The following is a 17,480-nucleotide window of genomic DNA, read 5'->3' on the forward strand; positions in this document are numbered from 1 at the left end:
TTATATTTCTTCGGCATCTGTGTATAGCTAGTTTAAATCTATGACCTCTTGTTCTTGAAATTCCAGGTCTCAGGAAGTCTTCCCTGTCGATTTTATCAATTCCTGTTACTATTTTGTACGTAGTGATCATATCACCTCTTTTTCTTGTCTTCTAGTTTTGGCATATTTAATGCTTCTAACCTCTCCTCGTAGCTCTTGCCCTTCAGTTCTGGGAGCCACTTAGTAGCATGTCTTTGCACCTTTTCCAGTTTGTTGATGTGCTTCTTAAGATATGGGCACCACACAACAGCTGCATATTCTAGCTTTGGCCTAACAAAAGTCATGAACAATTTCTTTAGTATATCGCCATCCATGTAATTAAATGCAATTCTGAAGTAAGAAAGCATTGCATAGGCTCCTTGCACAATATTCTTTGTGGTCCTCAGGTGATAGTTTTCTATCTAGAACCACCCCTAGATCTCTTTCTTTATCAGAATTCTTTAAAGATTTCTCACATAATATATAGGTTGTGTGGGGTCTATGTTCTCCTATTCCACATTCCATAACATGACATTTATTAACATTAAATTCCATTTGCCAAGTGGTGCTCCATATACTTATTTTGTCCAGGTCTTTTTGAAGGGCATGACAGTCATCTAAATTTCTTATCCTTCCTATTATCTTAGCATCATCAGCAAACATCTTCATATAATTCTGTATACCAACTGGTAGATCATTTATGTACACAATAAACATCACTGGTGCAAGAACTGAACCCTGTGGTACTCCACTTGTGACATTTCTACATTCTGATACATTGCCTCTGATTACTGCCCTCATTTTTCTATCAGTCAGAAAATTTTTCATCCATGATAGAAGCTTACCTGTCACCCCTCCAATATTTTCCAGTTTCCAGAACAACCTCTTATGTGGAACTCTGTCAAAAGCCTTTTTTAAGTCCAGATAGATGCAGTCAACCCAACCATCTCTTTCCTGTAATATCTCTGTGGCTCAATCATAGAAACTGAGTAAATTCGATACACAGGATCTTCCAGATCGAAAACCATACTGTCTGTCTGATATTATATCATTTCTCTCTAGGTGTTCTACCCATTTAGTTTTGATTAGTTTTTCCAATACTTTCACTATTACACTTGTCAATGATACAGGTCTATAATTGAGGGGGTCTTCCCTGCTGCCACTTTTGTAGATTGGAACTATGTTAGCCTGTTTCCACCCGTCTGCTACGATTCCTGTACACAGGGATGCCTGAAAGATCAGGTGAAGTGGAATGCTGAGCTCAGATGCACATTCTCTCAGAACCCATGGTGAAACGCCATCTGGGCCAGCTGCTTTGTTCTTACCGAGCTCCTTGAGCATTTTTTCCACTTCGTCTCTAGACACCTCTATGTGTTCTATGTTGTTCTCTGGAATTCTTATTGTATCTGGTTCCCTAAAGATTTCATTTTGTACAAACACACTTTGGAACTTTTCGTTTAGTGTTTCACACATTTCCTTTTCATCTTCCGTGAATCTATTTCCCATTTTCAACCTCTGAATATTATCCTTTACCTGCAATTTGTTGTTTATGAATTTATAGAATAGACCTGGTTCTGTTTTACATTTGTCCGCAATCCCTTTTTCAAAATTTCTTTCTGCCTCTCTCCTCACTGCCGTGTAGTTGTTTCTCGCATCTTTGTATCGCTGGTATGTTTGGGGGTTCGGCCTCTTCCTGTATTGATTCCATTTTTGTGTCTTTCGGTCTCTAGCCCTCTCGCAATTTCTATTGAACCAATCCTGTTTCCTAGTTCTGCATCTCTGTTTTGGTATAAATTTTTTTGTGCCTTTATCATATATTTCACAAAACTTGCCATACATCTCATTCACTTCCTTGCCTAGCATCAAGTCTGTCCAATTATACTCACTAAAAAAATTTCTAAGGTCACCATAATGTCCTCTCCTGAAGTCTGGTTTTTCAACTGCTTCAACCTCCTTATTTTCTTCCAGCTTATAACGCATTGCATACTTTATTCCCAAAAAGACATGGTCACTTTTACCCAAGGGAGGAAGGTACTGAATGTCAAATATCTCTTCCTCCTTCCTGGTAAATATCAAATCTAGCATGGAGGGAACGTCCCCTTCCCTCATCCTCGTAGCTTGTTTAACATGTTGATACAAGAATGTTTCCAGGATGAGGTCTACAAATTTACAGGTCCAAAAATCTTCTGTTTTAGCTTCATATGCTTCCCAGTCTATGGATTTCAAGTTGAAGTCACCGACTATCAACAGTCGTGATCTATCGTTATCCGCTCTCGCTATAATCTCTCTCATTATTGTTATAAGACCTTCACGTTTACTATCTAGCTCCTCCTTTGACCATGTGCTGCTTGGCGGTGGACTATATGCATTTATCATCATTAGTTTATCATCCTCATAGCAGATCTCTAGTGCTATTATGTCAACTTCTTGTGGATTGGCAGTCATTATTTCCTTCACCTTTAGGTGTTCTTTTACCAGCACAGCAACGCCACCGCCTTTCCTAATTTTTCTGTCCCGTCTCCAAATTGAGTAGCCCCTCGGGAATATGACCTCATTTAAAATTACATCTTCAAGTTTTGTCTCCGTGAGTGCAACAATGTCTGGTGTCTGCAGCTGTATTACATCACTTAACTCCAGTATCTTCGATCTCACTCCATCTCTGTTGGTGTATGCAATCTTCAGGAACTTGTTCCCCCTCTCCTTATTCTTCACTCCCCCTCTCTCTATTGATTTTGTTGGTTTGCCTTTATGTACCACTTTACTGGTTTGCCTACCCCTATCACTTTGTAGAAAAAAGAATTTATTTCTTCTTCATTCCTGCTCTCATTTAAATGTTTTGCCTCGGCGAGGTTCAGTTTCAGCTTCTCTCTATCTTCTTTTGAAAGATCTCGTCTTAATGACCACCCTTTCCCATCCTCATCCCTTTGCAATTTTCTAGCATTCCTTAGTACTTCTTCCATCTGTTTGGCACCGTTTAGGGTGATCCTCAAAGGTCGATCTTTCCCTTTTACGTACCTGCCTATTCTCCTGTAGTCGCACACATTCTCTCTGTTTGTAAGACCTTCCACGAGGCCAACAATTTTATCTACTACTTTAGCTTCTTCTACAGCTCTTTCTGACCTAGATGTTATCGCCTTTTCTTTGCAGCCAAAAATGATCAGGGACTTACTCCGATCAACTGTGTTTTGCACCAACTTCGGGTTAGATGCCAATTCTTTCCTCACTTCTAGCCTAATGTTTGTTTTATCTTGGTTGCTGCAGTGTTTGACTTCCTTTACTGCTTCTTCTATTTTTTCCTTCTCCTTGGCCACTTGTGCATAAGTGAGTTGCATATCTTTCTTGCACTGTTCTATTCCCTGTGTAACTTCCTCCATCTGTGCTGACAAAAGCTGTTTCTCCTGTTGAATTTCCTTGCCTAACCTATTGTAGTCATTTATGTTTAAATTTACTTTAACTTCTTCCAAAGCTATTTTTAAGAGTTTATTTTCTTCTTCCATGGCTTTGCAATTTGTTTCCAATTGATTCTTATCCTTGCGCAAGTCTTTCACTAAACCCTCAAGACATAAAACTTTGCTATTCAAATGGTCATTACTTTCTTTCAATTTACTAATTATTTCTACATGAGAGTTCACTATAGTATCTAAATTTACCAACTTGTTATGTAGACTACTAATATCAATGCTTTCTTCATTGAATCCCTCAAAATCAAGCTCTGTTTTGTTTTTCCCCTTGCCAGTGGCCATCTTGAATGTTCTTCTCTGCACTGTAAACACTAGGGCAACTTTTTCTCATCCGATTTTTCACTTCCCTTAGCACTTTCCTGTTATCTCACCTATTTTTCAAGAGCACTATACCTTTATGTTCTCTGGGACACCACTCACTACCATCAACCTGTACTACAATACTTAGGATTGTTGAAATATGCTGGAGCTCCTCTGCTGCAAGTGTTGACCCTAGGGGTGTCACCTTTTTTTCACAACACACCTGTTTGTGTTGAACATAATGTTACATCACAGTTATTGTCAATAAATGTTGCATACATCGAGTATACACATGCGCACACAAATGTTTTCCATTACGCCATTATATTATGTAATCACAATGTTCATTATTTGATATGTACACACTAGCACACACTATGTACAGGTTTTTGCACTATTATTGCACATTTAAAAATCTTGGAGTGGTAGTCGTTGAAGCAGTCGACAGCACACAATGCAACTCCACACCCTTCACACCATGTTTGCACCATTTTATGTTTCTGTTCTCTTCGTTTTGCTGTTTTACATACTATGCAAGCACGTTGGCCTATTGCACGCATTCCACCTGGTGGCAAATTCTTTAGTCTGTGTTGCTGAAAGGCATCTATGTGAGCGAGCCTGGGTGTTGCATCATGCTGCAACACTGGGTTCATGATTGGTCTTTGTATGCCAGGGACATCTTGACCAAACTTTGCTAATAACTGTGTTGCAAGTGTAAAAGCAAATGAACGAAAAATAGGTTTACGTCCAGTTTTCACCAGATACAAATTATAGCAGTTCAACATGCTCATGTCAACAAGATAGAAAAACACTTTTTATACATTTCAATGTTTTCCGCACATACTCGATAGTGCCAACCATCATGTCAGCCTTATCAATCAAACGCATGTTGATAGTGTAGTCAAGAACACAATCTGGTTTATATACTGATTCTCTTGTTACACGGTGCACCTTGCCACTGTTCACCATTGTACCCTCATGAACGGTTGTCAGCAGGTTCACTTCTCTCTTGTCTTTCCACCGTACCGAGAGTATTTGATCACATTTCCGTACCTGGCACTCACCAACTGCAAGTCCACCATCAAATACTGGCATTTCCCTTCTTCGTGCCTTTGCTGTGCCAACCAATCCGGTTCTATTTTCAATCAAGAACCTAGCTAGCAATGTACTTATATAGTAATTATCTGTGTATAGGATGTGGCCCTTGTTCATCGATGGTGCCATCAGTGACTTCACCACACTACCCGAGAAACCATGTTCGTCGTTACCGGGAATGTCTACATCGCTAGCCAAATACAGAATCATGTGTAACACGTATCCTGTTTCAGTCACACAGTACAAAGAATTTCAATCCAAATCTGTTTCGTTTGGAGTGAATATACGGCTTGAATGAAACACGTCCTTTGAAAAGCCCAAGGGATTCGTCAATCACCAGCTTCTGTGCTGGTACGTAAAAATCTCTAAATTTTCCAATCACTTCATTCATATAGTGCCTGACTCGGCAAAGTCTATCGTCCTCTGTCCAGTCCTCACTACTTGCAAAATGCAGACACCTGAGGAGTATCTGAAATCTGTCTTGGGACATATATTTCCCGAAGAAAGGTTTGGAATAGTCAGATCTTTGCTCCAGTAATCTGTGATAGCATGTTTGACACTGTTTCAACATACATATTGCTAAAAACACCTACATTTCACCTACATTGGTGTTTTTCCAACGTTGCAATCGTGAAAATTCTGATCTCTCTCTTCTAATGAGATGTGCCGCATGAAGGTTCGTTTGGTGTACAATATATTCCATGAGCGGCTCATCATAGAATGCTGTAAAATAATTCAATTCATTCATGTCCTCTCCATTATCAGGGAAAAGCTCTGTAATCCCAACATCTTTATTGTCCAAAGCAGGAATTCGAGTAATAAAACCAGCACCATCACTCCACACTAGTACACCTGGTGTCCTGCGAGACGCAGGGGATGCAAGAGGGGCACCACAGCGAGGAAGCAATGCACCCCATGAACCAGGAGCTGAAGCCCGTCTACGCACAGTACGGCCACTATGTGATACCTGGTTACCTGGTTGATGGGGTTCTGGGAGTTCTTCTACTCCCCAAGCCCGTCCCGAGGCCAGGCTCGACTTGTGAGAGTCTGGTCCACCAGGCTGTTGCTTGGAGCGGCCTGCAAGGCCACGTACCCACCACAGCCCGGCTGATCCAGGAACTTCTCTTAGAAAATCGTCCAGTTTTCTCTTGAAGATGTCCACGGTTGTTCCGGCAATATTTCTTATAGTCGCTGAGAGGACGTTGAACAACCGCAGACCTCTGATGTTTATACAGTGCTCTCTGATTGTGCCCATGGCACCTCTGCTCTTCACTGGTTCAATCTTGCATTTTCTTCCATATCATTCACTCCAGTACGTTGTTATTTTACTGTGTAGATTTGGGACCTGACCCTCCAGTATTTTCCATGTGTATATTATTTGGTATCTCTCTCGTCTCCTTTCTAGAGAGTACATTTGGAGAGCTTTGAGACGATCCCAATTATTTAGGTGCTTTATCTCGTCTATGCATGCCGTATATGTTCTCTGTATTCCCTCTATTTCAGCAATCTCTCCTGCTCTGAAGGGGAAAGCGAGTACTGAGCAGTACTCGAAACAGGACAGCACAAGTGACTTGAAGACTACAACCATTGTGATGGGATCCCTGGATTTGAAAGTTCTCGTAATCCATCCGATCATTTTTCTGGCTGACACGATATTTGCTTGGTTATGCTCCCTAAACGTTAGATCGTCGGACATCATTATTCCCAAATCCTTGACATGTTTTTCTACTATGGGAAGATTTGATCTGTGTGTTTTGTACCCCTGTATTATGTTTCAGATCCTCATTTTTGCTGTACCTGAGTACCTGAAATTTATCACTGTTAAACATCATGTTATTTTCTGCTGCCCAATCAAAAACTTTGTTGACATCTGCTTGTAGTTTTTCAATGTCTTCAGCAGAGGTAATTTTCATGCTGATTTTTGTGTCATCTGCAAAGGATGACACGAAGCTGTGATGTGTATTTTTGTCTATATCAGATATGAGAATAAGGAACAGTAGCGGTGCAAGAACTGTACCTTGTGGTACAGAGCTTTTAACGTCGCTTGGACTCGATTTTATCTGATTGACTGTTACTCTGTGTTCTGTTCGACAGGAAATTGAGTATCCAGCGTCCTACTTTTCCCGTTATTCCAATTGACCTCATTTTGTGAGCTATCACCGGTCACATTTGTCAAACGCCTTTGCAAAGTCTCTGTATACAACATCTGCATTTTGCTTTTCTTCTAGGGCTTCTGTGATTTTGTCATAGTGGTTGAGTAACTGTGACAGACAGGATCTTCCCGCTCTAAATCCATGTTGTCCTGGATTGTGCAATTCATTGTTTTCCATAAAACTAGAAATTTGATTCCTAATCACTCTTTCAAACACTTTTATTATGTGTGATATTAGTGCAACTGGCCTATAATTTTTTGCCAAGGCTTTACTCCCCCTCTTGTGCAACGGAGCTATATCTACAGATTTAAGTGCTGCTGGTATCTCCCCTGTATCCAGGCTCTTTCTCCATATTACGCCGAGTGCTTTCGCTACTGGTCCTTTACATTTCTTTATGAATATTGAATTCCATGAGTCTGGCCCAGGAGCTGAGTGCATAGGCATATTGTCAATTTCTTTTTCAAAGTCTGCAGCTTGAATGTCCCTCATAAAGAAGCTGTCTGGGTCATCAACTTTCATGTTGTTTATTGGTGCTAAACATAGCCTCATACTGGCTTCTTAGAATTTCACTAATCTCTTTGTTGTCCTCTGTGTACTTACCTTCATTTGTAATTAACTGTCCAATACTGGTCGAGGTTTTGGATTTTGATTTGGCGTATGTGAAAAAATATTTCAGATTTTTCCTTATCTCTTGTATAGCTTTCTGTTCCAATTCCATTTCCTCAGACTCATATGATCGCTTCACATGCACCCTACGTGCATGTGCACGTAGGGTGGAAGCACGTGAACATGAGGCTCTTGGTGCCTCATGTTGTACCATGCAGTGGCGCTTGGCTGGGCGAGACGCTGCTGACGCGACAAATTCTTGCCCAGTAACACCACTGGTACTGGCACCAGGCTCGGTAACACTGTTCTGATTCCACTTCACTAAAACCAGAAAAAGAGTCACCTTCCTCTGACTCGTCACCGAAAATATCCTCAGACTCTAAATAAGCGCAGGAACTGTGTGGCCGAGGGTGAATTGGGGTAGACACTGGGCGAGGAGGCATGGGTGAGCGTATAGGCCTCGCCATGGGAGGCAGCTGTATCTCATTTTCACTGTCCATGCTTATCATCATCGGTGACTTTTGTGTAGTCTTTATCAATGTCAGAGTCATCAAAATCACTTTCCTCACCATCAGAAACTAATTCACTGGTTATTTGCTCTTGGGTGAGTGATTGCGTTGTGCGCGCACGGGAAGCCTTCGGCCATGTGCTCGATATGGTGGCTGCTGGGTAACTGAGGCTTCCCAAGCGATGGTAGCATGAGCTGGATTTTTTTCAAAATGGCGGCTGTTTACTATAGCCCCTGGGCAGCGTATGGAGACCCCCTATACCCCGCGGGCCTTTCAAATCTTGCGCGGTACTCCAAAACATCATATGATGTGGAGTGCAAGTTACTGCAAGTCACTAAACTCCTCATATGATGTGTTGCGCAACTAAAGGGTTAAAGTGAGGAAAAAATTATTTCTACCTTGTTTATAATTTTCATTTATTGGAAAGCCAATTTTGTTTTCTTCAACAGAGAAACTGCCTTAGCATTCTCTACAATATATTCCATGCTAAATCATTGGATCAAGGCATTTAGACATTATTATTATTATAATTCAATAAATTAAGGTAGTAATTTTATTAAAAAAAAATACAGCTCATGTAAATATTCCTGAAAAGCAAAGGCTTCAGGATTACACACAGAAATCACAATAACGTGATGCATTAAACAAACAAATCCACAAGGGCCATGATGAGGGTTCGAACCTACGTCCGAGAAGATCCCTGACCTCTACACGATTCAAATACTGAAGAGAACAACTAACTATGATTGCAATGAGTAGAGTAAGCTGTGATTTTGTTGTTGATACAATGATAGCCATGTTGTATCAAAAATGCTTTCTAATGTTTTCAAACTTCTATAGTGGCTCCCTGTAACAGTTTGTTCAACAAATTGATGTTTTATAATACAGTAATAGTTTACCACTGACCATATTAGCTCCGGCCTGTAACAGGAAGTCAGCAACATCGGTGTGCCCTTTCTCACAAGCGTAAGTTAGTGCAGTTTTTCTTGTTGGTGTCTGGGCATTGACATTAGCACCAGCTTCAATCAGATACCTGAGAAGATAGCAGTTTAATTTTATTCTCGGGTACTTTAAATTCCTATTTATTACCTTACTTTATACAGCATAAAATTCAAGTTAAAAAAAAACACACACACACACACTTAACCTCTTATAAAAGTACTGTGTTAAGTACAATATAAAAACACCAAAAGTGAATCAAAGACATCACAGTACAGTACAATGGGGCCTCGACTTGCGATGCTAATCCGTTCCCAGAGACGGATCGTATGTCGAAATATCGTTCGAAGCGATTTTTCCCATAAGAAATAAATGGAATTTAATTAATCCGTTCCCCACCCTCCAAAATATTAACATATAAATACATTTTATACTGAACACAATGTTTTTATCTAACTACAATACAGTACCTAATTTTCTCTTACCTTTATGGAGGGCTCTTGATGGCATATGGAAGATGGTGAAGAGGGGGGAGGAGGAGAGGTGTTACTGTTTGGAAGGAGAGTCCCCTTCCATTATCACATCAGGCAGTGATGTTTTCTCTAGGGTACTCTCTCATACGTTTTGCCTGAACACCACTAGGACCTGGTTGTGGTTCAGTGCTTGTTTGTCTCACTACAAATTTGTCAAGAAACATTTGTTTTTCCCTTTGTTTTAACATTTGTCTGTAATGATGCATCACAGTGTCATTGAATAGGTTAAGGCAACGACCTACTGCAGCTTGATTTGGAAGAGTCGTTTCAGCAAAGGTTTGCAATTCTTCCCATGCTGCACACATTTTCTTAATTGTTGAGGAAGAGACATTCTGTACTCTTGTTTCTGCTCTATGGTCATCCTTACATGGGTTTTCATATGTTGAGTCTTACCACTGACTTTCCTGACTCATGGCATGATATACAATAATTACTTTAATGTTCAAAATGCAAAAAATCTCCACAGAAGCGAAATTTCTTATATGCGCGATCGTCACTAAGTGGGCAGCTGTAGTAAACCGAGGCAGATCGGCCGCGTGTCTGGGAACCACGCGCTCGGTCGACCCGAACGTGTACCAATAAATATCGGAAGTCGACGACACCATCCGATGTCGAGTCGCATTTTTCAATGAAATATACATCGTAACTCGAAATTACCATAAGTAGGGGCAATCGTATGTTGAGGTGCCACTGTACTTGGATACTACAGTACAATTATAAGTAAAGTTTATTTTGAAACTGTTTATTGCAACTGAAGGAGGTATTCTAATTTTATATTAAGTCTCACAATATGAACACTTTAAAATAATACCCTCTTCTACCTGCACCTCTGAAACCAAAGCTGCATCATGTACATTACCTAATGTAAAATATTTGGGTAGAATATGGAATATATTCATGTGTTCTTAATTTTAATTGAAAAAAAAAAAACTTTAGAATAAATGACACACACAATGACAAACATTTAGGGAAATCTAATACTGTATAAAGTATGCACAGCTATTATTAACCACTGTGCTGCTCACCTTCCAAATACGGCACCCCCCCCCTCCCCCACTTATGCGCAGAAAATAAATTCTTGGGAATTTTTTTTTTGTTTTTGAAAATGTTGAAATACCCTTCCGTGATCACAGATATGTAAAAAAAAAAATAGAAATTGTAATTACTTTGGCCGCAACGGGGGTCCGGAAAATGGCGTGTGACGTCATGGTTTGGTGGTAGCCCCAGACAGACTTTCCAAAGCCCGCCCGCCAGCTTCAATATGCGCAAGTTGCCACAAAAATTTTTTGTTAATTTTTGCGTACATTTCCAAATACATTTGTTTTGTTTTTTCTTGCCAATCCTATGTATAATGAATACATACACCATTATGGCAGTAGAACATCCGTACTGTCCCAAGACACTGTGTTACGTGTGTATCAAATGTGTTAACATATATTGCTCATATATCCAATGTTTCATGTTCATTTATGTATATTTACACACTGTACACTTTCGCACACTATATACATTCACCATTAACACACTCAGAAACTCTGTGAGTGTGAGCTGCCACACCCAGCCAGCCCTCCCTCCCTCACTCCTCCAACACCTCGCTTACCCCTTACTCGCCAACATTCCTCCTCCCACCATACTTTTGTTTTATTACACTATTTACACACGTTAGGTATACGTATCAACATGTTTTATTCACCATAACTATGCAAGTAAGCCGGTATTGTGTCCAAACAGCACAGTGGCCACAATACACTGCATTAGAAATCACACAGCAGCCAGCAGACAACGCTACGAGTACGACGCCACCTCTCTCACCAAAATTCCTCTTCCCACAATACTATGCACATATATACATGGGTATATACACACATTGTATACACCCATGTACATGTGTGTTCACCATAGCGAACCACTAAGCTAGTATTGTGAGCAAAACAAAAGTGGCTGACACACACACAGTGAGGCTACATGGATTCCCTCCCTCCCTCCCTCAAACTTCCTCCTCCCACAATACTGCGCACAGTGCTAATTATCACCACAACCCTGCTATTATCACAATCCTGTAAATGAATAACTGACCACATGTTTATTTTGTAAAGTAACGTTTGAAGATTCCTAGATGGACGATATAATGCTGTGGTGCTGTGGCTAGCGCTGTGAACATCGTAAACAGCATTGATTCACTGATATTTCAACATTTTACACAGTCATTATCACACCCAGGCTCTTCTGTAATACTATCATGGCTAAATATTACCAGTTTTTATATTCTAAGAATATATAGAATATATTTTATATTCTAGAATATATTATATTCTTTATACCAGAATATTCTAAGAAAACTACTCCAAGCTTGTACTAAAGAGGCACCCTTCTTGAGCCCGGATGGGCACATGTATAAGCAAGTAGATGGGGTCGCCATGGGTTCTCCCCTAGGTGTCCTGTTTGCAAACTTCTACATGGGTACCATCGAGCAAAAAGTCTTAGTCGACATGAACTTGAAACCGGCCATATACTGCAGGTATGTTGACGACATTTTTACACAGGTACCTGATGTCAGACATCTGCAGGAGCTGAAGGAGGCATTTGAGCAGAGTTCCGTGCTGCGTTTCACTTACGAGATGGAAAAGGATGGGAAGCTGCCCTTTCTAGATGTAACAGTCATGGAAAAGAGCGGAGGTTTCCACACTGCAGTCTACACTAAGGAAACGAACATAGGAATGTGCCTAAATGCCAACAGCGACTGCCCAGACAGGTAAGAGAGGAGTGTTGTTAACGCATATGTCGACCGTGCTCTCAGCCACAGCTCAGAATGGAAGCAAGTCGACGAAGAACTCTGTAGGGTAAGGCAGGTCCTAGTCAACAACGGCTTCTCCAATGGTTTCGTTGAAGACATCATCATAAGGAAAGTGAAACGCCATGCAACCTCTGAAGAGACAACTAACACAACACCTATACCCCCTATTAGACTATTTTACAGGAACTTCTTTTCCACAGCTCATAAAACGAAGGAAAGGGTCCTGAAAGATATTGTTAATAGAAACGTTATCCCTACAGACAAAAATCAGAGGATACAACTGACGATTTACTATAAAACCAGAAAAACGGCCAGCCTACTCATGAGAAACTCTCCAGACACAAAGCAGAATGCTTTAAAAGAGACCAACGTCATCTATGCCTTCAAATGCCCACTTGGGGACTGTAAGCTCCAAAAAACCCAGTATATAGGCAAGACAACATCATCTCTTTCTAGGCGTTTAACGATGCATAAGCAACAGGGCTCCATTAAGGAACATATAATCTCTTCCCACAACCAAACCATCGCCAGAGAAATCCTAGTAAACAACACAGAAATCATCGATAGATACAGCGATAGCAGACGGCTTGACGTTTGCGAGGCACTGCACATTAAGAAGTCAACACCAGCAATCAACAGCCAATTAATGCACAACTATATTCTACCCACCTCAAGACTCCGCTCCAATATAGAAGCATCAAGAAATATGGACCAATAGGCTTTCTACAATCACTTCCATTTCAATACCCATTGTTTCGTGTTCTGTCTTGTGTTGATGAAATTAATACCCTATTAAATACCACCTCACCCCATCCACCTCGCTCAAATGTAGATATAAACAAATCGGAGATATGTAAGTTCTATTCAGTTGTGTATGTGTAAAGTCTTTGAAAATGTAATAAGTTTTACGAAACGCGCTCAAGTGTCGCGTCAGACTAGAAATAATGAATTTTGGAGAATTGATTTTTGAATTACCTCCAACAGTGAAAAGAAATGTACGAAAGATTGAGAAAATTCGTGTTAGAATTATTAATCTTACTTTTTCGGTCCTATTTAATAATATATGTCTACAGGAAAGACTGCTACCAAAATATACTAATATACATATACATATATATACATTTACATATATATACATATACATATATATACATTTACATATATATACATATACATATATATACATATATACACATATACATGTACATATATACATGTACATATATACATATATACATGTACATATATACATGTACATATATACATATACACATATACATATATACATATACATATATACATACATACATATACATATGTCGTACCTAGTAGCCAGAACGCACTTCTCAGCCTATTATGCAAGGTCCAATTTTCCTAATAAGCCAAGTTTTCATGAATTAATGTTTTTTCGACTACCTAACCTAACTTTTTCGGCTACCTAACCTATAAAGATAGGTTAGGTTAGGTTAGGTAGGGTTGGTTAGGTTCGGTCATATATCTACGTTAATTTTAACTCCAATAAAAAAAAATGACCGCTTACATAATGAAATGGGTAGCTTTATCTTTTCATAAGAAAAAAATTGAGAAAATATATTAATTCATGAAAACTTGGGACACGAAAGTTGTCCGTGGGACCATGGAAAGTTGTGTATCTGAATAGAACTATTCAGTTCTATTCAGTTGTGTATTTGTCAACTAAAGTCTTTGAAAATGTAATAAGTTTTACGAAACGCGCTCGTGTCGCGTCAGACTAGAAATAAAAATGAATTTTGGAGAATTGATTTTTGATTTACCTCCAACAGTGAAAAGAAATGTACGAAAGATTGAGAAAATTCGTGTTAGAATTATTAATCTTACTTTTTCGGTCATATTTAATAAGATATGTCTACAGCAAAGACTGCTACCAAAATATACTAATATATATATATGTGTGTGTATATATGTGTGTGTGTATATGTGTGTGTGTATATATGTGTGTGTGTGTATATATGTGTGTGTGTATATATGTGTGTGTAATTACCTAAGTGTAATTACCTAAGTGTAGTTACAGGATGAGAGCTACACTCGTGGTGTCCCGTCTTCCCAGCACTCTTTGTCATATAACGCTTTGAAACTACTGACGGTCTTGGCCTCCACCACCTTCTCACTTAACTTGTTCCAACCGTCTACCACTCTATTTGCGAAGGTGAATTTTCTTATATTTCTTCGGCATCTGTGTTTAGCTAGTTTAAATCTATGACCTCTTGTTCTTGAAGTTCCAGGTCTCAGGAAGTCTTCCCTGTCGATTTTATCAATTCCTGTTACTATTTTGTACGTAGTGATCATATCACCTCTTTTTCTTCTGTCTTCTAGTTTTGGCATATTTAATGCTTCTAACCTCTCCTCGTAGCTCTTGCCCTTCAGTTCTGGGAGCCACTTAGTAGCATGTCTTTGCACCTTTTCCAGTTTGTTGATGTGCTTCTTAAGATATGGGCACCACACAACAGCTGCATATTCTAGCTTTGGCCTAACAAAAGTCATGAACAATTTCTTTAGTATATCGCCATCCATGTATTTAAATGCAATTCTGAAGTTAGAAAGCATTGCATAGGCTCCTTGCACAATATTCTTTATGTGGTCCTCAGGTGATAGTTTTCTATCTAGAACCACTCCTAGATCTCTTTCTTTATCAGAATTCTTTAAAGATTTCTCACATAATATATAGGTTGTGTGGGGTCTATGTTCTCCTATTCCACATTCCATAACATGACATTTATTAACATTAAATTCCATTTGCCAAGTGGTGCTCCATATACTTATTTTGTCCAGGTCTTCTTGAAGGGCATGACAGTCATCTAAATTTCTTATCCTTCCTATTATCTTAGCATCATCAGCAAACATGTTCATATAATTCTGTATACCAACTGGTAGATCATTTATGTACACAATAAACATCACTGGTGCAAGAACTGAACCCTGTGGTACTCCACTTGTGACATTTCTCCATTCCGATACATTGCCTCTGATTACTGCCCTCATTTTTCTATCAGTCAGAAAATTTTTCATCCATGATAGAAGCTTACCTGTCACCCCTCCAATATTTTCCAGTTTCCAGAACAACCTCTTATGTGGAACTCTGTCGAAAGCCTTTTTTAGGTCCAGATAGATGCAGTCAACCCAGCCATCTCTTTCCTGTAATATCTCTGTGGCCCGATCGTAGAAACTGAGTAAATTCGATACGCAGGATCTTCCTGATCGAAAACCATACCGTCTGTCTGATATTATATCATTTCTCTCCAGGTGTTCTACCCATTTAGTTTTGATTAGCTTTTCCAATACTTTCACTATTACACTTGTCAATGATACAGGTCTATAATTGAGGGGGTCTTCCCTGCTGCCACTTTTGTAGATTGGAACTATGTTAGCCTGTTTCCACACGTCTGCTACGATTCCTGTACACAGGGATGCCTGAAAGATCAGGTGAAGTGGAATGCTGAGCTCAGATGCACATTCTCTCAGAACCCATGGTGAAACGCCATCTGGGCCAGCTGCTTTGTTCCTCCCGAGCTCCTTTAGCATATTTTCCACTTCATCTCTAGACACCTCTATCCGCTCTACGTTGTTCTCTGGAATTCTTATTGTGTCTGGTTCTCTGAAGATTTCATTTTGTACAAACACATCAACTGTTTCAATGTCCCCATTTTCTTCTAGATGATATCTTAAAGCATATTTAATGTCTAACAGGACGTGATCACTCTTTCCCAAGGGAGGAAGGTACAGGATGTCAAAAATCTCTTCTTTCCTGGTGAATACTAGATCCAGTACTGACGGTACATCTCCTTCCCTCATTCTTGTGGCTTGCTTTATGTGTTGATACAAGAATGTCTCCAGAATGAGGTTCACAAATCTGCATGTCCAAAAGTCCTCCGTTCTTGCTTCATAGGCCTCCCAGTCTATTGCTCTAAAGTTGAAGTCCCCCAGTATCAACAGTCGTGATTTATCTTTATCTGCTTGTACAATAATATCTCTCATGACCATTATGAGGCCCTCTCGTTTGTCATCCAGTTCTTCCTTTGTCCATGTGTTGCTTGCTGGTGGGCTGTAGGTATTTACAATTATCAGCTTATCATCCTGATTCCAGACTTGCAATGCCATTATGTCAATATCTCGAGGGTTTTCAAATATTAACTCTTTTACCTTCAGGTGTTTTTTCACCAGTACAGCCACTCCTCCTCCCTTCCTAGTTTTCCTGTCACGTCTCCAAACTGAGTAGCCTCTTGGGAATATGACTTCATTTATTATATTTCCTTCAAGTTTCGTTTCTGATAATGCAACAATATCTGGGACCCTAAGCTGGATTATATCTTGCAACTCCAAAGTTTTTGACCTCACTCCATCTATGTTGGTATATACAATTTTCAGGAACATGTTCCCTTTTCCTTTGCTCTTTACTCCCCCTTTCACTACTGATCTTGTTGCTTTGTTTTTATGTACCATTTCACAAGCTTTCCAGTCCCTGTCACTTTGTATAAAAAAGAATTTCTGTCTTCTTCATTTCTATCCCCATTTAGACGTTTTGCCTCAATTAAGTTCATTTTCAGCTTTTCTCTGTCTTCCTTGGAGAGGTCTTGTCTTATTGACCAAAATTTGCCAACCTCATCACTCTGCAGTTTCCTGGCATTTCTTAGCACTTCCATCATGTTTTTCACTCCATTAAAGGTCACCCTTAAGGGGCGGTTCTTTTCTTTCTCATATTTTCCTATTCTTCTAAAATCACTGACATTTTCCTATGAGCCTTCTCCTAAACCTACTATTTTCTCTATAATTTTCATCTCTTCTGCCGCTCGGTCCACCCTAGATGAAATTTCCTTCTCTAAACATCCAAAAATGATTATGGACTTAGTTCTATCTGCAGTGTTTTGTACCAGTTTACTGTTGGTAACCAGTTCTTTCCTAATTGCTTGCCTAATTTCTGCTTCTTGTTGGTCATTTCTGGTTTTGACTTCCGAACACACTTCTTTGATAGTCTCTTTCTCTTTTACAACTTCAGCATATGTCGCTTTTATTTCTTCTTTATACTTTTCTAGTTCTTT

General features: G+C 39.6%; 1 protein-coding gene across 1 annotated transcript in view; it reads right to left on the reverse strand.

Annotated features, from left to right (window-relative positions):
• The window catches only part of LOC123746739 (ankyrin repeat domain-containing protein 17), a 298,429-nt gene that overhangs the window by 158,305 nt on the left and 122,644 nt on the right, over positions 1-17,480 (reverse strand). The window contains 1 exon segment of the mRNA XM_069316838.1: positions 9,049-9,175. Within this exon segment, the coding sequence (XP_069172939.1) occupies positions 9,049-9,175 (127 nt within the window).

Source organism: Procambarus clarkii, chromosome 85 (genome assembly GCF_040958095.1).
Source record: "Procambarus clarkii isolate CNS0578487 chromosome 85, FALCON_Pclarkii_2.0, whole genome shotgun sequence".
NCBI classification, from domain to species: Eukaryota; Metazoa; Arthropoda; class Malacostraca; order Decapoda; family Cambaridae; genus Procambarus; species Procambarus clarkii.